This window comes from Apteryx mantelli, chromosome 1, assembly GCF_036417845.1.
Source record: "Apteryx mantelli isolate bAptMan1 chromosome 1, bAptMan1.hap1, whole genome shotgun sequence".
NCBI classification, from domain to species: domain Eukaryota; kingdom Metazoa; phylum Chordata; class Aves; order Apterygiformes; family Apterygidae; genus Apteryx; species Apteryx mantelli.
The window spans coordinates 57690484-57716094 of record NC_089978.1 but is presented as its reverse complement, the minus strand read 5'-3'; the positions used below and the strand labels follow the sequence as shown (position 1 = coordinate 57716094).

The following is a 25611-nucleotide window of genomic DNA, read 5'->3' as shown; positions in this document are numbered from 1 at the left end:
TGTTATGTGTATTTGCAGAAATGAAGGGAAGAATTACCGCAACGCTGCAAGAAACAATATTAAACTTTATCTAGAATTCTCTATGCCAAACCCATCAGTGATCAAAATATATGAATGCAAACTGGAATAAGTTTGAAGCAGCGCTACCAGGATGATCAGGAGGGCAAAGAAGAATTTTTTAGAAGAAGGCTTTTACCTTGTTTTTTCACTTTGGTTTGTTTAACTTAAAAATATGAAAGCCTTGTGACGCTTATGGACCAAGTCCCCATGGAATCCATTTCCAGGCACATTAAGGACAAGAGATGACTGTGAACAGTCATCACAGATTTACCAAGGCAAATTGTACTTGACCAACCTGATTGCTTTTTATGAGGAGTTAAAAGCCTCTGTGGATGCTGGCTGGGCGGGAGGAGGGAGGGAGCAGTAGAAGTCATTTATTTTGATTTTAGTAGAGTCTTTGACAAAGTTTTCTATAGCAACCTTGTAGCCAAATTGGGGAAAGATGGACTGGGTGGGCGAATTACAGGGTGGGTGAAAAACTGGCTACACAATTGGGAATAAAAGGTGGAATTTAATGGTTCAAAGTCTTACCCATTTGGGGGTGCCATTTCTCAACAGTTGATCCTGCAACTAATGATGGCTAAAATCTCTATCGGAGATGTGAATGATAGTTCAGCATCCACCTCCAGGAAGTTAAAGAATGAAACCAAATTTGGGGGCGGGAGGGAGGGAATAGCTAATATGCTTGAGATCAGAGCTGCTATTCAAAAAGACTTTGACAAGTAGAGAAATGGACCATCATGAACCTCATGAAATTCAGCAAAGAGAAATGCAAAGTCCTGCATCTGGAATGGAACAACAACATGCAACTGTAGCAGCTCTGCAGAAAAGGACCTGGGGTTCCTGGTAGATGACATGTCAACATGTGACAATGTCTATATATTGGAAACCTGGATGCAATATTCCCAATGTGGACTCATGAATGTTCAGCAGAGGGAATAATCACTTTCCCTCGCCTGCTGGCATGCAACACCTACCATCCATTTCATACCATAAAAACCTGTTGTGATAGGCTGCAACACAACCTTCACATTGTTTCAGGCACAAAAAATAATAATAATAAAAAAAGCACAAAAATAAGAATTGTGTGCTTGGGCCACAAGAGTACCACACGGGGCTGAGAAGAAATTCAGCACTAAGCATTATGTAGCACAGATTTAGCCAGCCTGCTCTGGAGGTGCTGATCCAAAAGTGAACAGAAGCCAGTCTACGAGCTACCTGAACTCCAGACCCTACAGTCCCTGAACCTCTTTCATTCAGTGTTATAACAGTTAGAGAAAATTGTGGATACCTAGAAAAGAAGTATAAGAAAAAGGAAATGGAGGAGTGATACTTTCTGTAGACATGCTTCCAAATTTTAGCAGCTGGTAGTTTAAGGATAACCTGATAAGAATAACCTGTATATAACTGTGTTTGCTACTCCTTCGCTACAGTTAACAGAATTTGTGCTAATAACTCATCCAATTGCTCCTTGAATACATATGTACATCTGGGGCCACAGCAAGATCCTGTGAGCTCCATGCTTCAATTATGGGTCATGTGAGAAAAGCGCTTACTCATGTTTCTTTTAAATTCACTGCCCGACAATTTAATTGAATGCCAGTCAGTTTTCCTTGTACAATAAAACATGGTGACTAATCGTTACCTGGCCATTTTCCTCCATATGTTATGGAGATCTCCAGCATCTCCTTTGACCTCAATCAATCATCTCTTTTAAAGGCTGAACACTTTTAATCTATTTAATATTCTTTCTAATGGATACGTACAAGTCCATATTTCAGATCATCCCTTTCTGATTACCTTTGCACAATCTAAGTTCCTCTAATCTTTTTTGATTAGAGGTGGGCAGAACTGAATGCAATGAATGAATGCAATATAAGGGCAGAACATCTATTTGTACATTAGCATAATGATGTTTCTTTTTCATTGGCCTTTCTTAAAGATTCCTGAAGTTTTATGTGCCTTTTTGACAGCTGTTGAGGACTGAGATTCAGTAATTGTCCTCATGACTCTAAGATCTCTTTCCTGAAAAGTAATACCTAATTTACAGGTAATCATTGTGCACACACATACTTATTATTATGCATAACTATATGTACAAAATAAAGGCTTACTTTTTCCCCGTGTATGATACTTTGTATTTATTAACACTGGATTCCAACTGCCTCATTACCACCCAGTTAGTAACACCAGGTCTTTCTTCAGCTCGTCACAGTTTTCATTTCATTGCCCTGAGTAATTTGGTATGATCAACAACTTTATCACTTCAATTTTGTCCCCTCATTCATTCCCCCTCCCCTCCTTTTTAAGTCATTCAGAGATAGGTTAAAGAGCACAAGTTTTACCTCACCCTTAGTGGAACCTTCCTCCTTCCTAAAAACCAACCATTTATTCCTAGCCTTAGACTCCTATGCTTTAAAAAATTACTACCCCAAGAAAAAACCTGAAAAGGACATAGCAAAGTTTTTCTTGATAATCCAAGGATATTATGCAACACTTTTGTAAATCCCATTTCTGTGATCTTCTGTATAAGGCAGATTGATTTTTTCTCTATCATAATTATATATATGTTCACTAGTTCTTTTCTTTCCTAACAATTTTTCCCATGGAGAAGTCAAACTAAGAGGTCTGAAATCCCCTGGATCTTTTTAGGTCACTTTTTAAACAGCCATTTTGCAGTTGCCATCTTCCCTTACTGTGAAACAGGACATTTAAGCAACATGATACACAATTACTATTTGTTTTTAATCAATACTTTTTACTGACTTAAATTTGAGGTAGTTCCTTTTGGCTCCTTCCCTAGAAAGGAAACAGTAAAATGCAGTAAAATAGAGAGGCACTTAGCCCTGTGCTGGTCTTCTGCCTGGGCTCCATTTTACCTGCATTCAGTTTTTTTTTTAAATAAGTCACTGCTCAATTGCATATGTTCTAGCACTTCTGACTGCATTTCCCTCTAAACTGTTTTTCAAAACCACATACAGGAATACACCAAAGCAGAACCTAAACAAGAAGTCGTAAAAACATAACATATACAGTGCTAAACATAAGTTTATTTACCTTTTCCTTTCTTGTTTCATTGCTCTTCTTCATTTACTAGGCCTCTATCTAAATTGGCTAATGCCTACGTATAAGTCAGGAGGAATAAACAAACTTACTGCCCATCAACAAGTTTGACCATTCCCACAGATGAGACAAGTGCATTGTGTTCTTGCAGTGCTGTGCCATTAGCAAAATTCTTTTCCCTATTATTTGCCTGGAAGTCTGATTTATTTGCAAAAGGAATTTCTTGAGTCAGCTGCATCTCATCTTACTGATGATGGCCATGCCATCTCTCCTCGATCCCAGCAGAGTACTCTGTTCCACTACATCAACTCCCAGGCACACAGGAGGGTAAAGCTGAATATCTGTTTTCCTACCATAGTCCTCACTCTTTCTAAACAACTGTTGTAGTCATAGATCATGTTTCCTAATATCCTGCTGACCCCTGAATACAACTTCCCAATCTCAAGGTGATATTGGTGCATTAACTATACTGCTATTTTCTTGTGATGCTGATATCATCACAGTCTTCATCTGTTTCATGGAAATACTGTCTCTGAAATACATTTATTTGGTTAAATAAGTTTCAAACAAAAATGAAAAACAAGGCTGACTTGGATAAATATATTAATAGAATAAATATACTCCAGTTACAGGAAAACAACATTAATTTCAAAATGTAATATTCTTTTGATGGCATGTTTTTAGTGCCAAAACCCCCATACAGTTAGTAGATGTAGCTTTTAAATCAAATCTCCACTTCAATACACACTGCCGTTTGAATGAACTCCCTTTAAAGTAATAAGACTCACAGACATACAGGGTAAGTTAATCAGCTCTCTGTACATCTGTAGAAAGTATTATTTTCAAATGACTAAAGACAAGAATTATTTATCTTGACATAATTCCAGAAACAGGTTCAGGTTACAGAGAACAAAATTAAATTACAGAATATTGATAAGATCCTCCCCCTCACACATAAACATTCAACTCTGTCCCCATGTCTTCTTCTCTTGGAAAGGAACACACTGCAGTTACTACTTTATTCAAGTAACTTATTTTCCAGATTAAAAGTGTACCCAAATTTATTGTCACACAAGTTTATTTGCTGGACAAATGTTTTTTTTTTTTTCAAATAACTCTCAGTCTAAAGAGAAGGAATTCCCTGTGAAGCATCTTTTGAAATTTCAGATTGGTTGGTTTAAGCTTGACAAATTTATTTTTGCTTCAAATGATAAGTCCTGATCCATAATTGTATCCCCCAAAGTGCACTATGCCTCCAGCCTTTTAATTTCAACAGATCCCATATGGGAGCATAGTTATAGTACATATAATTTGTATTTAGGATTTGGATCTGGTTATGTGGTTTCCAGATCAGGATTCTGGTAGAAATATACATGCAAGTTCAGATACAGTTTATAGTTCTTTTTCCTTTCCTCATAGCTGCACTGTTTTAGCAGATAGTGAAGAAACTCATTTTCTACATTATGCAAAAGTGAAAGAGTTGCAAAAGGATTAGGAATGAGGCTAAAATTAATTTGGGGCCTTTTTGCTTACAAAATAACAGGTATTTCTCTAGAATATAATCACAGATGTCTTTTTAAAAATCAAAGTCCCTTGCCATTTCACATCAATGACCTTCTACTAGCAGTCAAGAAACTCAGTATCAAAATTCTGACTCACTTCACCACAACATACTCAACGGCCTTTCTTGTAAATATAGTTTAATTTCATAGTCAAAGAAGGTAGGATTTACTTAATCTAACTTTATATCTCTGTACATTGCAGATGTCTATATTTGGGCTAGCCTACACCTAAGCTATGCTACTTTTACAGTCAGTGGAGATAATATGTGACATTAGGGTGGGATTCATCTGATGTAGAGACATCTATATGGGGTAAGATGAATGTGATCCTGACATTACTGAAAGATATGTATCCATTTCTCCAATTCACACGCGATCACATCCTTGTTTCTCTTCTATCAGATGTACCTGTGTACATGCATGTGCATGGATCAATGCCTTTTCTTTGTAATTAAAGGAGATAAGTATTTTAACCGCCTTCCAGAAATTCTTGACCATCTCCCTTATCTACAAATATATCCTAATTGACAACTTAGACAAAATGACTAATTTTTAAATGGTTTAGAAATTAGATGAGATGAATCATAGTGGTCACTCCTAGCTAAACTGAGCAAAAATGTCTTGTTGAACACATGCTAGCTTATGACTGAATCATTCCCAACACTGCTAGGAACAAATTCAATATCAGTACAAACAGTTAGGACTTTTGATGATCTCATTGATATTTGAACCAAAGATTTTTTCTGTGTAAAATGACACAGTAATTTTGGATTCTGCTGCTGTGAGAAACTTGCTTCCATGTTGATTAAAGCTTCAACATTACTGAGTATTCCCCAATTTTTTGTTTAGTGAATGAGACTGGGAAGAACCTAGTATGAGCAGCACAAGAGCCTATTTCTACGGACAAGATAGCAAGATCAAGATCTTAAATTGTTGTTTCCATTAAACTTCCTAATGATGACTCAATTACTTCAGAATATCAAATTCAAATATTAATGCACTTTTGGATTAGATTTGGCCTGAACAGTCATAATGTAAGAGGAGACTATTATTCTCCATGATGTCACTACAGATGGGCAATCATTTTTTATGAATAATTTATTTGATGAATTTTGTCCTTTTCTCTGGTCATGAAGACATCATGTTCTTCTTAAAGGAAACAATCAAGATTGAGCAACAGAAAATTCATATATTTTTCTTTGTTGCTCTGAATAAGTTATGACTTATTTGATATTATAACATTTTCAGTTTGGGCAAATTTTGGCTAGAATTATATATTATATTCTGTTTGTGAAGGGAATGATTGTTGAAAAAAAATTAAAATTGCAGTGTTTTTGTTTTCTGCAAAGACTGTGAAACATTTGTACCCAATTCACATTAACTTTCCTTACAGTTCAGTTGCAACAATAGTCTAATACAAGAAATATCTAGTTACACGATTTTTTTTAAATAAATAAGTGAATTTTATAAATGCTGCTGGTAATATATTCCTAGTTGTCACAAATAGGAAATAAAGCTGATAATGGAAAACAATCACTTCATTCCTACACTGTAATATAAAATGATCTGCTTCCCTCTATTACTTCCGAAGAATATGGAGAGTTCTGTTTGCATTGCTAAACTGAAAAAGTGGTAAAACATTATCAAAATTCATAATCTGGCTTCGGGAAACTATTTCATCATGGAAATGAAACAATGGATGCTACTTAGCAATGAATGCTACTCAGTGGCAATTTCTATAACAGCTCTTACTCTACCCTGTCCCATTGTCTTACAGAGAACTGCATAGAGGATCAAAGTTTACGTAGAATATTCAAAGAAGTACCCAAAGGTGAAGTTTTCTAATCTGCTGCAATCTTTGAGAACTAGATTGCATCACCAAAAATAGCCAGTGTAATCAGTATCAACATTCAGCAAATACAAGTCTTCCATATGAACTTACTGTTACATTTCTAGGCAACTAAATAAAATTACGAAGGGTTAATAAAAAAGGAGGCTCAATCAGAAAATGTCATGATCACATTATGCAGGACTTTCTGGTAACTATACTTCTACAAAAAAAAGTGTGACTGTTAAAAAAGAGATTTATGCAACATCATAAAACAGTAAATATTTTGACAGCATTGTAATAGTGTGTTTTATTATGCAAGACAAAATATTCAGAAGTTCCCACTGTCTAAAAAATTGAAGAACTGAAAATATTTAATAAATCTGTCTGAAATGCAACAGAAAACTTTCTCTAATTCTCTGCCTTCAATTATAGCTGTCGAAAAAATATTCCTCTCACCTCTCTGTAAATTGCTTTTTGCTTGTGCTCTTAGATGGGATTTCAATGGGATTGATACAGTCAACACTCAAACACGTTGGTAGCATTAGTCAGGAAGGCAAACTCAGATTCATAAACACAAACATACTTTCTATTTTGTGTTTTTCATGAGTATAATATGCAATGTTCTATGATGCATTTACTCACAGTCAGTTGCTGTTTCCTTATTTCAAATTGAATTATGCCTATTTAAATTTAAAATTCTTTTGGTAACTTTTACTTACATACCAACTGTCAGAATATATGGCATTACAATTTCTGTCATTTTGCACATCTGCACCCGTACCTGGAAAATACGTTATACAATAGGTGCCAAAACCACTAAGCTTCCAACAACAACATTGGTCTAAATGGCTAGCAACTCCCTCTATGATGCCCATGAGGTCACATTCCAAGGACACAGAATGGCAAGTGCTGTGTGCATAGCTCAAGCATCTAACAGCTAGAAAAATGCCCATTTCTGCTATCCTCAGTGATTTTCAGGGCTTCCTTTTCTTATCAGGCCTTATATCATGTTATGACATTATGTTAGGATATTATATATATCAGCAGCAAAAGGAAGATGAAGGGAAATGTGGGCTGGCTGCTGAACTGGACAGGGGACTTGGTGACAAAGGACACGGAAAAGGCCACAGAACTCAATGCCTGTTTTGCCTTGGACTATACTGGTAAGACCGGCCTACAGCAATACCAGGTCCCTGAGACCTGTGGGAAAGTTGACAGCAAGGAGGACTTACTCTCAGTGGAGGAGAATCATGTTAGGGCACATTTAAACAAAGTGGACATACAGAGGTCCATGAGACCAGACGGGATGCACCCACGAGTGCTGAGGGAGCTGGCCAATATCACTGCGAGGCCATTGTTGATCATCTTTGAAAGGTCATGGTGATTGGGAGAGGTTCTTGAGGACTGGAAGAAAGGAAATGTCACTCCAATCTTCAAAAAGGGCAAGAAGGAGGATCCAGGGAACTGCAGGCCAGTCAGCCTCACTGCAACCCCGGGGAAGGTGATGAAGCAACTCATCCTGGATACCATTTCCAAAAATATGAAGGACAAGAAGATGATTGGGAGTAGCCAGCATGGATTTACAAAGGGGAAATTATTCCTGAACAACCCAATAGATTTAAGAAATTACTAACTTGGTGGATGAGGGGAGAGCAGCGGATGTTGTGTCTACTTCTGTAAGGGCATTGACACTGTCTTCCATAACATCCCTGTAGACAAACTGATGAAGTATGGGCTAGATAAGTGGACAGTGAGTTGGACTGAAACTTGGCTGAACTGCCAGACTCAGAGGGTTGTGATCAGCAGCATCAAGTCCAGGTGGAGGCCAGTCAGTAGCAGTGTCCCCCAGGGGTCAATGTTGTTTAACATCTTCATTAATGACCTGGATGATGGGACCAAATGCATGCTCAGAAAGTTTAAAGATGACACAAAACTGGGAGAAGGGGTTGGTGCACCAGATGGCTGAGCTGCCATTTGGAGGGGCCTAGACAGGCTGGAGAAATGGGCCAATGGGAACCTCAAGAAGTTCAACAAAAGGAAGTGTGAAGTCCTGCACCTGGGGAAGAATAAACCCATGCACCAATATAGGCTAGGGGCTGACCGGCTGGAGAGCAGGTTTTCAGAGGACAACAACCTGGGGGTCCTGGTGGACAAAAAGTTGAACATGAGCTAGCAATGTGCCCTTATGGCAAAAAAGGCCAACAGTACCCTGACTTCGACCATTCTGCAATTCCATAATATATTAAAGTAATCAGTAATTGAATTCAGGGAGTTGCTGCTGCCACCAGGAATACAACTTCCCTGCCTTGCCTCCTTTGCCATGCTAAGTGCAGCAGCAGCAGCAAGAAAAGCATCTTGTATCCTGAAAAATACTATATGTAGCACATACATACATATGTACATATGAATGTGTATGTTTCTTAACATGGGTAATCATCTTGATAAAACCTAAAAACATTTCTTGTACAAAACTTTTAGAAAGTCAGTGTTTTAACTGACTTAGGACTATCAGGACTTTAAAATTGATTAAATAAATCAAGGAAATTCACAACAGAAACCATTCACAACAATATTTTGAAGGGTTTTAATAAATTCTGTATCTCTAAATTGTTGCAGCTTTCCCTACACTCTCATAGTAGTCATTTATATCTTATTATAACTCAAGGCTATTTTTTCCTCTTGTTAATCACATATCCCCTGATCTAAAGCAGCAATCCTAACTGGCATTCTTTAAACCTAATTATATTATTTTAATGGGCTCGGGTATATAGATGCCTCAGTAATTTAGTGTAATTCTCTCAGGTTTGGCTAGGAATAAAGAAAAGAAAAGGAAACAATGCTTTCTGTTCAATTCTGTTATGCTACCTTGAGAAAAACAATAAAGAACAATCAAATTTATGTATAGTCTTGTTACAATTAAATATGTTAATTACTTTCTATCAAAACAATTTGATGTTACTAGGAAACAGTGACAAAGGCCACAGGTGGTAATGAAAGAAGGATGCCTTATCAGAAGTGACTAATAATGCTTGAGTTGCCAAAGTAACCAGATTGTCTCCTAAAAATGTATGCTTTGACATTCATTTATCAATGCTACTGAAATGCAACTCTGATCATGTTCGCATAGCAAATTTCATTTCCGTAGAAATGATGAATATGCAGATTCTTCCATTATTTGAATGTCCCATTTATTTCTTTTTCTGATCCGAATACATACAGGAAAAGAGAAGCTTCTTGTTGGTAGATTCCATTCCCTGAAAGGGTTAGGCAGTGGCCTCACTGATTTGTCTTTCTCATAGTTTGTTTTCAGGTCTTAGTGATAAGGCAGTAGTTTTGCTTTGGATTAAGGGGTAATCATTTCTCTTTCCTCTTTTTTTTTTTTTTCTCTTCAGTTGTCATACCTCACATTGCCTCTTTTAGCCACCTACAGATACTTACATATGCCAGGATACATGGAATGTGCTATTTACTGGAGAATCAATGAATTTTGTTTCCGTTTTACTTGATATCAGTATCACTATGAAACCTCAAAAAATCAGTTGGATCTGAGTCACAAGACTATTGCTGCTTCTGTTGCCATTTGCATCTCTGAAATAAAGACAAATGTTCATATTTCTCAGCTTTCTCCTCTACTGTTACAAAGACTTCAGATTACACGTTATAATGTTATATTACATGTTATCACTTGACAGCTACATTACTGCACACAAGGCTTTAGAAAGGGAAAATGCCTTCTAATCGGGTCCTTTGGAGCAAGACCAGGCTACTGCCCTGCCAGCAGTACCACATTGTCAGTATTTGACTTGTTTCCTGACCCCATATCACACATGCAATTGGTCAACAGATCAGAGCAAGCTGGCAGCACTTCTTGCACAGGGATTCATGCAGCAGAGAGGCTGCAGCACTGTAGGGCAAATATACAGGTGCTGTAATAAGGAAGCATGAGATAGGAGTCAAAGAAGAGAAGAGAAGGACCTCCTGTCCAGTATGCAAGATCTGACAGATCTGAATTACATAGATCCAACTATTTTGACTTGCTAAAGTTTTGTTCTTGGCACACGTGTAAATAACTACCAGCTGCAAGACAGCAGAAAATCAAATGCTACTTCCTTTGTTGATAAGAAACAAAAGTATAAATTTCTCACCTCCTGAAATTGGCTATGAAGAATATCTGTATCATTTTCACCAACACAGGCATACAATATCATCTTGGGAATAAGTGACTTGAGATACTTTAAAGCAGGAAATCAAAATGTTTCTCAGCTGTTGAACATTGCAGGCTGCTCTCAGTTCAGGATATGTGATAAACAGATCTCATTGGTAATTCAGCCAACCATTTATGAAATTTATCAAGCAATACATCTGAAATTCCCATAATACTTTTAAAGAAATATTTTCATATTTGTAAGACTGATTGCCTAATGAGATGAGATTAATATCTCCCCTACTTTCAGATGTCTAAAAATTAGATGTGTGAATTTGAGTATTAGGAGGCCTACAATGACAGAGAAATATAGACTTCACTACAGGGAAATTTGCTTCACCCAAGTACATACCTATTTTAGGATGAAATGAACTGCTCTCTGGAAATATCTGTGTCTCTTCATTGACTATAAAGGGAATCTGGGAGCTCAAGCCTGGACACTGAACATTCAGTTACTTAAATTAGAGTCTAAAGCATTGACCACAAGATACAAAAGGCCGTTCAAACAACCGACATTTGAACTGAATGTAAAAGCAGTAAGCTGAAACAGTCTATAGTGCATGGCTATCACAGCACATAAACACTAATCTTGAGAAATGTAATTGAAAAACCTTTCTGAAAAAGAATAATGTATTCAAATGTTTTAGAATAATTAAAACTATCAATCACTAAAGCATTTTGTGAGTCTATTCTACAAAAATCTCACATCAGTAGCATCCTAAGCTTAAAACTAACATTACAATATTATAAAAATATATTTCCTGCTAAGAAATCTGGCCAGTTTCTGAAGTCTGGTTATGATCTATGTTGATTCATTACCACATTGAAACATTTCTATTGAATTCAGAGTCAATGGGCCTATTTAGGGAAAATGCTACTGCTCAGTGTCTCAAGCGTGGCCAAATCTGGCTTTCTTCAGTCATTGCTTTTTTCATTTAACTCAGAAAAGTCAGCCTAAGTCTCACTTCATAAGAACCTCTCTATCTTCTGTAGCTTCTTCATGAGAAATCATGAGCAGACAGAAGACTGCAGGAGAAACTAGGCCTAGAAAAGATTTTCGATCTCCAGGTGCTGATGTACTAGCAGTAGGAAACACTGGACCAAGCATTAGGGAAGATCTCAGGCTTTCCAGTCACTACCACCACGTGTACCAAGATTCCTCATTTCTATTCTTAAACAAATGAAGACAGAATGAATAATTTACAAGCAACAATGAAGTCAGAATTTATTCTTTGGGGAGGGGAGAAAGCTCCCCCAAAACTACATGTGCAAAAAGCTAAGAGATGTCTATTTATTTACTTCAGATCTATACTATGCTATACTTCAGATCCAACTAACTAGACCTTTTTTCCTAAAAGGTTCATATAGTTTTATAAGCATTGATTTTCTTCTTGAATACTTCATTCACCACTCTCTCTAATGCTTTCCATGTAAAGTCCTGGTAAAGGACACACTGGAATCCAAAGTACTTCTGATTCCCACAAAGTCTTACATGTTGGCGAATCTGACAATCCTGGCTGTGATTCACATTAGGCTGCAGCATAGGCCACTTAAATCAGCAAAACTGATTAGGTTGGAGGCATTAGTCTGCTGAAATAATTCAGATCTCTTCTACTTGACACTGAGGGAACTCTGTTACCCAAAAATTGTTTCAGGGAACCTAATTCTTTTCATGGGTAGTCAAAAATTTCAGTTCCTGTGCTTGCAAAGAATGGATTACTGGTAACTTTACATTTAATATGAATTGTAGACTTTAAAGTCAACTTCTGCCTCAAAGAGAACAAAAATACATGCAAGAGGTAGAGTTAATATAAGCCTGCATGCACATGGTGTGGGGATAATACATCTATCTTCTTCAAGCTATCACACACAATGTGCAATACAAAATGTTAACATTTATAGCATTAAGTATGTCTCCTAATAAAAATACATATTGAAAAGGAGTTTTATAATACTGGAGAGATGAAAGACAGCAGGATGGAGATGATGCAAGGAATATAAGCAGACTACTGGAGTGACTATTACGAAAATTTTTACTCAATCCCTTTTATTGTTGCTGCTGTGAATAACAGAGTAAGTGACAAATATTAATATTTCAAAAGGAATAAGCAGCAAAGCAGATTCTGGCTACAATGGTACTAATCTGCCACTGCAATGCCTGATGCATCTGACCAGACTAGATGTGTGATGTGCATATGAACCTTATTTACAACCTTCCCTTTTTCATCTTATATTGTTATTATTAAATGATAATAGTGCCTTGAAGTCCCCAGTGGAACAGCGGTGGCCATTTTATTAAATACACAGTGAGCAACATTCCTTGCACTCCTTGCCAAAGAATTCATTTACATGAGGCAAATGGGAGCAAGGGGGAAGGAAGAAAGAGATGAAGTGATTTGCTTAGAGTCAGGGGCAAGGGCAAAAACTGAATCTAGGTCCTTCCAGTCTGATGTCCCTTCCTCTTAAGTTGTTCAGCTTCATGTTATCATATGGCATAATGTGAAGCCTCTCACTTTCCCAAAATAGTGACTACTTCAATTGTAATGTTGAGTGAAAACGTTATCGGCCTTGCTCTTAAGCCATACTGTTGCATTCTATCACCAAGACACAAACCAAACCAACCAACCAAACATGAAACAGACCTTCACAAATAGCCTTAAGCACTCAAGAACAAGTATGTTATTCCCATCTGCTTCCCATGCCTACTTTTTTGGTCTGAAAATTTTCCAGTATCTTGGAGATTTGCTTAAAAGAAACACTCACATAGGTAAAAGGTGTGCTACTCTGTCCACCTGAATAAAAATACAGTCACATGCCAAAGCCTCCACAGCAGCACCATTTATTTCTCACCAAAAAGTAATTTATACCATGAAAAAATTAGATCAAAGTTAAAATATTATTCATTTCTGAGCTCTTAGGTTTGGGAGCTCTAATCAATCCCAGCTCCATCCTGAAGCAAGAACCTGGTTTACTGTTTTTTGCAGGATTAAAATTGGCATCCGGGCTGGACAAGTACTGCTGTTTGCTCCAAGGAAATCTCTCTCAGAATAAAATACAGAGCTCTAGGTCATCTACCAGTCCTCAGTGTCCTTTCCATTATTGAAAGATTTTTATCTAACCTGCTCTTGAATTCTCCCTAGACAATCCATTCTAGTGCTTCGCTAGCCTTAATGCTAGACATTTTTGTCATTATGTCTAACACCCATTTCTTTTGCCGTAAACATGGAGAACACAGTATTTCCTGTTTCTTTTTTTCTTTAATAGTTACCTTTTACATGGTTTAAGATGTTTTATTAACTGCAAAACTTCAGTTTCTTCCACTTTTCCTCAGAGTTTATATCCTCTGCTTATTCTTATTACTCTGGCTGGACCATCTACAATTGCTCTTTCTCAGTTGTGCCCAAATCTGGACAAAATACTCCTGTATCTGAGTATCTTTACATATCTTTCAGATAATACTCCTGTTTATCTATCCCATTATATACTTTGCTTTTTGGCATTAGCATGTGATTTATGACTTATGCTTAATTTCTAATGTATTGTAAATAGAAATTTTTTCTTTAACATGTTGTCTAATCAATCATTCCTCAGCCTGTATCTAACCTGCATTTTCTCCCAAATGTAAAATTTTTCATTTATATTTACTGAATTAATTCCTATTTTTTCCCGGTGATTTCTCCAACGTAACAGAATCATTAGAATTCTAATATTATCTTTTAATGTTGCAGGTACAACAGTGACCAGCTTAGTGTCATCTGAAAATTTAATAAGCATAGTTCTTATTATCTCATCCAAATCAATACTGTGAATATTAAATAATACCAGACATAGAGCAGACCCTGCAGAACCCCTCCAATATATTTATCTAAACCAACACTGAAACATTGATAACTGCCCTTTGAGTATCACTTTCCAGTCAAGGTTATGTATAATCCGCTAACAGAGTTGATAAACAGTAAATATACAAAAATACGATAAAAGCCCAGAATGGACCTCATGTGACTGAGAATGTATTGTAAATTTATAATCACATGCAGCTTGACAGCACTGTTATATATGTTATATATGAGAACACGAACAGAGAAAGCATCTTTCTTATTCAAAACACTAATCATTCTTACAGTGTAAAAAATGATTTTCCAAGACTCTCTGATTAGCAACATCATGCATTATACAACAGCATTGCTTGTTCAAACTGTTTTTCTGATAAGAAACACTGCATTTTAAAAAGCAACCTCTATTTTAATATTTAATACCTCAGCATATCTAGATCTCCAAAAGTAGCAAGCTATTTAGGCAAGTAGTGCACTTCATGTAATGTTAAAAGCATTTCTGGCATTTTATGTTATCTGCTTTTTAATGACTGTATTTTCCTAACATTAAAAATGAATTAATATCTCTTTCCTTAAGTAGTCTGCTGAATGCTGAAAGAGTAAATCTGACAGGGTTACTCATACCTTGCATATACTGTAGAGACCTGCACATCAGGTTTTTTTTCAAACTTTTGAAAGGAGATGGGTTTGCTTCAAAACTCAGTATCTCCAAAGCTCATCACAGTTATTCCTGGGCACCAAGGAGAAAAATATACATGGGTTATCTTCAAATTTTGGTAAGCTAGACTATCAAATGTGGAGTTACCACTGGCTTTATCAGCATTTAAATCCAATGATGAGAGAGCCATATCATTTTTCAAAATTACCTATGGTCTACACTTTGCAGAAAAGAAACCCTCAGAAATGTGTGGGGAAGTGTTAGGAAAACTTTCAAGAACACTAAATCAAAGTCCAAACCTTTTCCTGTTTTATTCTTATCTCTAAATTCAGTTACTTCATTGACCGTGAGTCCATCACAGTATAAAATATGTTACTATGAATGTACACTTAGACAAATAAATCCTCTCTGAGGCTTTTGTTTGTTGTCTTTAGTTTTATAAATTTTTTATTGATTGGAAAACAGAAGCAAAAATGAATATTCATGACAATCCTAAAGGTCAGTTAGGAATTCTGGGATTAGAACCAAATATTTTGTACCGTATTTATGAGATTTCCCACTGGATTTTTTTCTCTTCTTACTCATTTCAGATTATGTCTACTTTTTTGAAAAGCAGCCCTTCATTATAACTGTGAAGGGTTCATTTGATCAGCCTTTTTCTCTCTAAAACCTAGGATTAGAAATACAAGAGAGAAACATACATCTCAAAGGCCAAATTTTGCAACATTCAGTTAGACAAAAGAAAGTTAAAACTTCTCAAACCAGCTGTAACAGTTAGAAAGGGTAAGTTAGAGAGCTAAGTCTCAGAAATAGTTCTTAATGAAAAATGATGCAATAAAAAATGAGAGAAAGGTATGGGTGATTCTATCAGAACGAAACCAATAGTAAGAAAGATCATTCACTGACACTTTTGCACATTAGGAACATAATGCTGTTTTCCTGCACACTTTTACTGACTTCTTATATTACTTAGAGATAAGGCTAGAGCTCTGATATAAAAGATGCTAGAAAGATCCATGTGCACTAATCCCATTATAGGCCATGAACATTTATTCATCCACAGTGTAGACGCCATAGTTTTGCTGAGGATAGAAAACTGCATACCAGTATTTTTCATTAACATTACAAAATATTCTTCAAATTTTGGCAGTGTTTAAAGGGAAACAAATGATTCACTGAGAGTAATACATTAAGTTACCCCTAAACAGAAGCTAAAATAGACTAGACACAATGGCCAAACCTTTGCAACAAAAAACACACAAAATAATTTCAGAACCCAGCCTCACAGATTTTAATCAGTATCTAAGAAAGCAAACACAGATCTGCTTGCTTCTTCCTCATCTGAGACCACGTAAGTATACACTTTTGCTACAGAAAAAGGAGTAAGAGAATGATAAATTCTTCCCTGACCTTGGTATGTAGCCCACTACATACCAAGCATTAGCATACTATGCAGCTGTATAGCAGTTAAGGCCTAAACCAAAAGCTTGATTGTCCTAGTATTCTGTAATCCGTATAATTTAGGTTTCTCCAACTTGCTTATTACCCTGGTGTGAAAGACAAAGATCCAGAGATTCTGTTATTCTGCTCATCAGGAAATAGAAATGGTATCTTCTTATGAAGTGTGCACACTATGTATTGGACACTGAAACACACACACACAAGTAAAATTAATGTCTATTTTTGTGCAAATACAGAAGTTCCACTTTTCTCTGTATCTACAGAGTTACAGCTCACTGGGTAAACCCAAAAATGCAAGGGCCAAATATGTATTATGACACACCAATGGCAAGATTAGTTGTAGCACCTGTTCTAGGAGTGCCAAGTGAATGCACCTATAACATTGTACGCTCTTTGAAAATTTTGTCCCCCATTAAATTGAATATAGGCTTGATATTAGTGGTTATTATATACTGATTTCTTTTAGAAGGGATGGTTCTTCCTTTGCCTGCATTAAATGTTATTTATTCTCATGCATTCTGACATTTGTAATGTAATATCTTAGATAAAGTACATTTGATTTGTCCTAGTTACTGGAATTCTCAGAAGCAATGGCAACTACTTCACAGATGTTTCACAAATTTCAGCAAAATCATCTACACCAACTTCTAAGAAAAGCAGCTGTTATTTGCAGTCTCCCAGACTGCCAAACACTGCTTCATTATCTTGACCTAGAAGTCTACAGAAACTTTCCCGTAAGGGAGAGCAACTATTTTTCCCACTAGTAGTACCACTGTAATCAACCCCCCACTGAGCTCTCCTTAGCCCAGGGATCAAGAAATTCTATCTGGAAAACAGCATTTGATTAGGATAAACTTATACATTCATTATGTAGGTCTCCTAGCTATCATTTAATGTGCATACTTAAAACTCCTTTTTACAGGGTACTTAATGAGACAATAACTATCGATGGACCAGTATATTTGAGGTTCATAGCAATATATTAGTACCTTTTTATATATGCCTTGGGTCTGCAGTCATAAAAACAGGTATTTGAAAAAAGAGTAGGAAGGCCACAGGAGAGTTGCTGTATAACTGTATCAACAAGGTTAATTTATGTCAAGGAGCAGTACCTCAGTGAATCACAGAAATATCAAACCAAAATGACTAATATTTACTTCCCAGAATAAAATTTCCTTGAAAAAATATATAGAAAGGGAGACTTTCTGCTTGTGACAGATTTGCTATCAACTCTTCAAGAAGATTTAAATTAGCATTAATAAGGAGCAAATCTCAAGTGATTCAGAAAATTGTTACAGCTTAGTTAGGCATCTCAGAAATGATGAATAATACTGTGAAGTATATCCTGTTGCAGGAATTTCTAAGGCACCATATATGGGCCTAAATTTATTCATCTCTCATAAAAGGCCAAGGCTGGTTCACTATATTCTTGGATAGTTAGCTCATCTTGCTTATTCAAGATGCAGATGCAGGCAGAAAAGGATTTTTTTTTTCTCCTTATCAAGGTTGGCTACCTTTCTACTCTGAAGTGGACATCTCCATTTTTATGCTTTCCTTCCTTATTTCCACATTTGAATCTTGACTTGGAGCTAGGAGCTAGGAACAAACCCTCTCTCGGGTCACAGAACATGGTGGTTACTTTTTCAATTAGTTATTTTAAACACCCGTGCCTCACAGACTGCAGGGAACTCCCATGCTAGGAATAGCACTTGCCAGTTGGAACCCCTGGAAAAATCAGAAAAGGGCATTTTGCACCAGGCTAGGTGGTGTTCAGAGCTGCTCAGGCAATTTTGGGAGTTCTGTTTCGTACATTTGTGTTGTTCGTAACACAGTGATAACGCAAGTATGGAAGCGAGGCCTAGTACTGGTGGGGTTATGCAAATTTATGCAAATCAAAACTCAAAAATACAGTCTGAGTCTTAGGAAGGTCTTGCTGGCCAGGAAAACAAAGCTCCTGTCAGGAACAATGAAGCTCTGTGGCAACTGAATCAAGAATAAACAGGTAGAAAGTTCAGAAAAAGAACCCTTCAGAAGAGGAATTACGGCCTGTTTTTCCTCCCTGCAGTGGCATGTGTGGCAAAAATGAAGCTTGGAGTAGCATATAGCAGCCACCGTTCCTATGGGCATGTTGCATGCAGTCATATTGCTCTGGAGGTAAATATCATTTAATAGGATAGATCAGGTCTGCTGGCCTCGTTGGAAAACAGTTCTGGATAGGTTTAATTTGCTACCGTATATGTAGCCAGAATCTTCCAGTAGATTTGTCGAAATAGTTTCTGTTCAAAGGTAAAGTTTTGTTTCATTTCTGATGGTAGACAGGTGCTGGAACAAGTGGTTTTATTTTTACCTAATATTGGTAGAATTTTCATTCAACATGAAAATGTGGAAAAGGACAGTGCAAAGAGTTTTCAGGTACTCTTCCTCCTCCCAAAAGTAGGAACAAATTTCAGTGACAACAGCAGCAACAGCAATAAAGCTAAGGTAGTGATAAAGCTCCCTGGCCAAGTCTGTCTTCCACTTAGTGCTTCTACTTGGTTTCTTGTACTCTGAAGCCTGGGAAAAGGTGCATCTAGGTGACTTCTCCGCCTTTCGCTCCTGCTGGATCATCTTCACAACAGGCTATAGTGGTAGCGATTCAGAGGTTCATGCTGCATTCATGAAACTTTCCCAAATTTGTCCCGTGCCTTTCTCCTTCCTCCCACAGTGAGGCAGAGGAGGGTTTCCAAGGTTAACGTGGTGGCCTCTGCCTGCCCTCCTTCTGCTTGTGTCAGTCCTGCTCTCATCCCAGCTAAGAGATAGTGAGAAGTTTTACGTATGTTGATGATTAATTTCCCAGCTTTGTGATATATTATTGTTATTCAGGAAACAACCAAGGACATTGAATCTGAAAGTAACTATAATTCCATAGTTCAAGCGCCATAACTTTATACTGTGAAGCTACCTTTAAATATATGATTAGAGTATGTTTCTGTGTTATTTTCTTACTGGAACACAATAAATTCTTGTCAAGTCTGCTAAAATTGGAGGGTTTTATTCGGCTGAAGCTTAAATCAGTCTGACATGCAAAATTTAGAGAGGGGTAAAAAAGGTGCCCTTTGCCGTATCTCACTGATACCTCCTATACTTTGAGATCAATGTGTCTTTCAATACTCATAGAGATGGGCTTTATTCTTAATTCCCATGGGTGCAGCAGTCAGTGGGAGGGAGAATAAGCGCAGTATTTTTCCATGTAGATTCAACCTGGAAAATGAAGTCAGAGAAGATTTGTCCTTTACCATTTTAAGACACACAGGTGGGGCTGGTTTTGATTTTAAACATTTCTGTGCTCAGGCAATTGTCTTCCATTTTCTAAAGCCTTTTACTTTGGTTGATCAAGCAGCCTGTCATTCAGTACCTTCCTGTCGCTTTCTTGACCTCATAAGTTTTGATGGGCTTTTAGGGGTGGAAAGGTCCCATCATGCCTTCAAACCGTGAAATCCACATCTGATAACTATACTTATTACCTTATTTTTTAAAGGATGGGGTGGGGGAGGTCCAGACAAAATGGATAGCTGTAATCAGACTGAGGAGCTTCATGCCTCCAAATTGCTCCTGAATCATTCTGTGAAGTGTAGTGTGCACAGTTTGCAACTGAAATCTGAATTAACTGGGTAAGAAAATTTTTTTGTTGATAAACATGATGAAATAGTATCATGTAAAAAATTAGATTGCAAGTAAAAAGTAAAGTGCACTTTTACCATGAATATTTCTTTTATTTCATCTCGCAACTCTACTTACTGCCTTTCTTAAAAAAAAAAAAAAGCTCATTATTCTCTGTCTGCTTTCTGTATGCTTTACAGTTTCTGAAGGATTTTTCCAAGGATGATGAGGAACAAGATCCTTGTTAAAGAACACTTTGAATCTCATCCAACAAAGATGACAATAAATCTTCAAACTGTTTCTGACCATATGTCACAACTCCTGAAGGCAAATGAAGGCTTTTACAGCTTTTAAATAATCTTTGGCAATGACAGCTGTTAAGACACTTCTCCTCCTCCCCACTTTTTCACAGAATCACAGAATCGCTGAGGTTGGAAGGGACCTCTGGAGATCATCTAGTCCAACCCCCCTGCTCAAGCAGGGTCACCTAGAGCACATTGCACAGGATTGCATCCAGGCACATTTTGAATATCTCCAGAGAAGGAGACTCCACCTCTCTCACAAATGGGAGGGGAAGGTTGTGCTTTCATTCACCCTGTTTCCAGCATCACACATCATGACCTGACTGTAAACTAAACATTAAAACAACATGAAAGGTCTACATAATGTGTGCAAATTAAGAAACCTGTTATCCACACAGCTCATGTAGTTTTCAAATTAAAGCAATGGCCTGACATTCCTAAATTATACTACTGTTCAAGGGCAAATTGTATTTACTTTGGGGTTTCTAGTGCTAAATGAGCTCCAGACAGAGAGAAAAAAATAATTCTGCTAATCTCTGTACAGAATCCTTGCAAGAGCTGAATCCTATACATCGTTATATTTATCACACTTAATAGTATGATTTTGCATTTTTTTCTCCAGTTGAAAGACTCAAATCAGCACATCAGACAGTAATACAGGGTTTGAATTTTAGGAAAAGAGTAATGCTTGCTTAAAACTATAATGGAGCATTTGTCTCCTACAGAGAATCTTGTCAGTTATGCAGATCAGTCTAACAAACCTGGAAGAGGACTGTACTGAAAGCAAATGCATTTCTCCTTAGACACAATTTTTTATATCAGAGGTTTCTAGACAGGAGCAAAAAATATGGACTACATTTTTAAGTATTTGTGGTGGAAAACAATACATACAAGAGCGGCCAGTCTTCAGCTGCTGGAAACAGACGATTTCCAGCAGCTGAAGATTTCACCATCAGTGAAAGGGTATCTTTACTGGATTCTACTTACCTAGAAACCATGTAAGAAATCCAAATACAAAGGATAGCCTGTATTCACACATATCACTTACTTTTTGATATTTGTTGAAGAATTCTGAGTATACAAATCAATTAGAATTTCATATATACACATACAAACACATTTCTTCACTATGGCTAATAATACACGATAGGAAGAAGGAATCTAATTATAATGCTCTAAATATTCTTTATCAAATTTATCTGTCTCAAAACATCACGTTAAAAAAGAAAATCAATATTTGCTGTACTTTGAAAATCATGCTTGGCACTCAGACTTACTCTTATTCTAATCAAACAACTAAATACAATCTACTGAAATGAATGGATGCACAAGTCAAGGGATTCATTCAATAGCCCCTGTGTATTTAGGAGCCAAAGTTTCACAGGCTATGAAAAAGTGAAACTTAAGCTCCTAAACTATGTGAAGGCTGACATTTAAATACACTTTGGCACATATTCACTAACTCTGGATTTTTGAAACCTTTACTGTCAAAAGTTTGATGTCAAACTGGTTGAGAGCACGGGCAGTGTGAGCTTGTAGCTATCTGTTCCTGTTTCTGCATTTCCTTGGTGGAGAACTGAGAGTGCCTAGGACTCAGGCATGCATTGAATGCTTGGTTACGCTAAGCTAACCAGTAACAACAGCAGAAGAGGGATGGGAATCTGGAATTTATCTAGGGATTTATGAAACACCAGGATGAACAACTTGGAATCCCCTCAATGACTTGAATGATGAAACAATAATTTTAGGCATGAAATTAGGCAATCGGTTGACTTTTTAAAATTTTTCCAGGAAACAGGAGCAAACAAGTAAACAGCAGAAAAAGGTAGTAGTGGTTCTCCTTACAGTCTACCCTTTAAATGGAAGGTCTGGATTCAATATTCACCTCAACATGAGAATGCACCTAAATCTTTTACTTTCCAAGAACATGCCCTCATCACTTCTGTAATTTAGAATGAAGTTTTCTGTTCCTGTTGTAGAATTCTGTGAGTAAATAAAGAGGAATATGTAGGTTCCCAAGGTCTACCTATGTGCTACGTAAGTGAAAAAAAAAAAAAGTTAGGCCTTAAAAAGCACTTACAAATACAGCTGTTTTTAACTACTTTTCAGAAGTTTTCAGTCTAGCAAGATAGGTGTCTTCACCTTTGGGATGTAGTGAAACACATAACATGTTATGTATTTGCTGAACAAACATGCAGAAACTGGCTTGAATATGAATACATATGTAGCCTCTATGATGAACCAAAGAAATGACATGCACACATACTTTCAAATCCGGCCAAGGTTCTCTGAGCTATGCTTTATACTTCCCATTAATTATATAGCAGAAATGGGAAAATCTGGAACTAAAGCAGTCTTTAAGGAGAGAAGCAAATAAATAATTGAATACTGCACTGCTTCAGATAGCTTCCATGTTCTTTTGCCCTCAGATATCTTTTTCAAGCTTCAGGGAATTAATAAATTAGGCCACTGATCCATCTATTACATTATTCTATCACCAACCACCCGCTTTGGAGGACTACAAGAAAAATTTCAGAATGGAAGCATTTCATCTTGTAATTTATTCTCTAACTACTGCTTAACATCTTCCCAACATCAAAAAAAAAAAAAAAAAAGTAAAAAGACGACCATTTAAACAAAAATAGATTTTAAAGTGGATTTATTTACTTATTTATTTATGTGGGGGATTATATAAAAATACAAAAAGTATATTTCCAAATACTCATGGAAAACAATTTGTATCTGTTACACAGCTAATTTGCCTTAAATATGCATGTATGTGTTTTAGAAAATACTTGTTTTTAATCTCAGATACGCTGAATTGGATGAGTCATGAGAAATCATGAAAGGTATAGAAAGGAAAAAATATGAAAAATTACGAGGCCATATTCTTGAATTTACACTATAAGAAATGACAGTTCAATCTAAACCTAGTCAGAATTCACTAACTGTTATTTCTGAGTTGAGCTCACGTTCAGGTGTGACTCAAGAGCATGCATACCCATCTGTCTATGCAATACCCCGCCTTTGCCATTAAAAACAAAACCCAACAAGGAGGCATTAGGTCTCATCTTTTATCCAGTAGTTACGAGGTCCAAGCCCTCTCTCATGATTTGGGAGACTAGAACTCAATTTCCTTCTCTTAGAAAGGGAGGCAGGTAAGGGACAGGAGTGTCTTGTGTCTTTTGCTCTCATTTATTTCTGTTGAGCACCCTAATAAAAGACAGTTCTGAGAAGACAAAACAGAATCCCAAGACTGTTCCCAGCACCACTCTTCCACCTTCACAGACCTACTCATCTTCTGAGTATTTTAGTGGAACTAGCATGCTGAAAATTCATGCCCATGGCTTCATATGTACTTTACAATATATATTATCGTAAAAAATATTTATGCTCCTCTTGTATTGTCCCACATTTTTTCTTCCTATCCAAGAAAACACTGTGAAGGAGTTGCTGTTATCCCTCCCCTCCTTCTGTCATGATAGAAACACCAAGAATTCCTCTTAAATGCCATGGTGCAATATGGAGGAAGATGTAAACATTATCATTAAGCTTTCAAACTATCCACTTCCAGATTTAGCTGGTTTCTTTTTGCTGATGTCATTTAATTATAAATGCTGAAGCTTTTAGCAGCACAGAATCAGATATGTTTGGCCATGAATGATTAAGCATGCATAAAGTTTTTACCAGCACATTAATCATCGGGTATAGAAAGAAGCATGACACTGGTTAAAAATTCACTGCTTCTTGCCCATGGGAAGTGTAAAGTTTTAGCAAACAGTCAAAGATTGCTTACCTTTACGACAGGCCAAGTGCTGAGCAAGATCTGTTGAATTTGCATTCCCCTAAACAGTACTTTTGTTTGGTTAATGAGAGTAATTGTCCTTTGACAGTATGAATGGCAGTAGCAGAACAACAGCAGTGGCAAAATCAGATTAGGAGCTTTAATTATGCTTTATTGGATGCCTACTCCTGGAATCTAAACCAGACACGGAAGAATAATTCAGGGGAACTTAGGCATCTCAATACCTCTTTGTATTTACATGCCCACTGCCTAAATTGCCCCCTTTCATTGTTATGTGTTTTGACAGAAATGGTTTTATACAGCAAAACAACAATGCGTACAGACTCCAAACAAAGTCAGGCCCCACTCTGGTTGAGTTTTGAAAATACACTTAGTAATGGTCTGTCTTCTTTCTATATTTAAGTACACACAACTGTAAGCACCTTTGGGACTTTGGGAGTTCATGTAGACTATTACTTTCATGCTAAAGAGCTTTCCTAAATGCTACTATCTCTGAATGGGAAAGTCCCATTCTTGGCTTCTGTGATGCCAAGTTTCAGACTAGACAAAGTTACTTCAAGCCTGAAAAAAAAACTGTTGTGAAGCTAGACAACTGTAAAAGTGTTCAGCTGACCTACTGCAGATGCTCCCCGAGACACCTCAAGGAATTCTGCTGCCCTGCAAGGCTGACGCTCCAGGTTGCGTTCCTTAGTGACAATGCTCCTTTTGAAACATATTGGGTTTTATACACTATTTCTCTTGGTGCTCTCTAGGAGTTATATATACATTCATTTCTTCCCATTTCCCATATTTATTTACCTCTTTGTCTTATTCAGAAGATGAGTTAGATAGTCCTACCTTTCAAAGAAAGTTTGTCCTGCTGCTATAGAGATGTAAGTCACTGATGTGGCAGAACAGTGTTGTCTCCTGCACTTGACTGGACAATTAAAAACTTGACACAACAAATAATAGCACACCTTATCTTGCTTTTTGAGTCTGTCTGAAAATTTCAGAGGGGAAATTTCAGTGTCTCCATTTACATCTATAAAAACAGATGTATTTTTATGGTAACCTGGAGATTATCAAATAAATGTACTAATACTAACATGAAAATGAGGTAAACATATTTAGCTCATTACATGATCACATAGACGAAGATCAAACATTTGTATTAATCCTGCAGAGATGGTAGCTGAGTTGGAGTGACTGCAACC

At 36.9% G+C, this 25611-nt stretch overlaps 1 protein-coding gene across 2 annotated transcripts in view; it reads right to left on the bottom strand.

Moving 5' to 3' along the window:
* The window catches only part of GPC6 (glypican 6), a 769191-nt gene that overhangs the window by 570736 nt on the left and 172844 nt on the right, over positions 1–25611 (bottom strand). The window contains exon 1 of one of the 2 annotated variants that reach the window (XM_013951337.2): positions 15178–15253. The exons of the other annotated variant lie outside the window; for it this stretch is intronic. Coding sequence (XP_013806791.1) covers positions 15178–15205 — 28 coding nt within the window. The 5' untranslated portion in view covers positions 15206–15253. Of the gene's footprint in view, positions 1–15177; positions 15254–25611 lie in introns of those variants that run through there. 2 annotated transcript variants of the gene reach the window in all.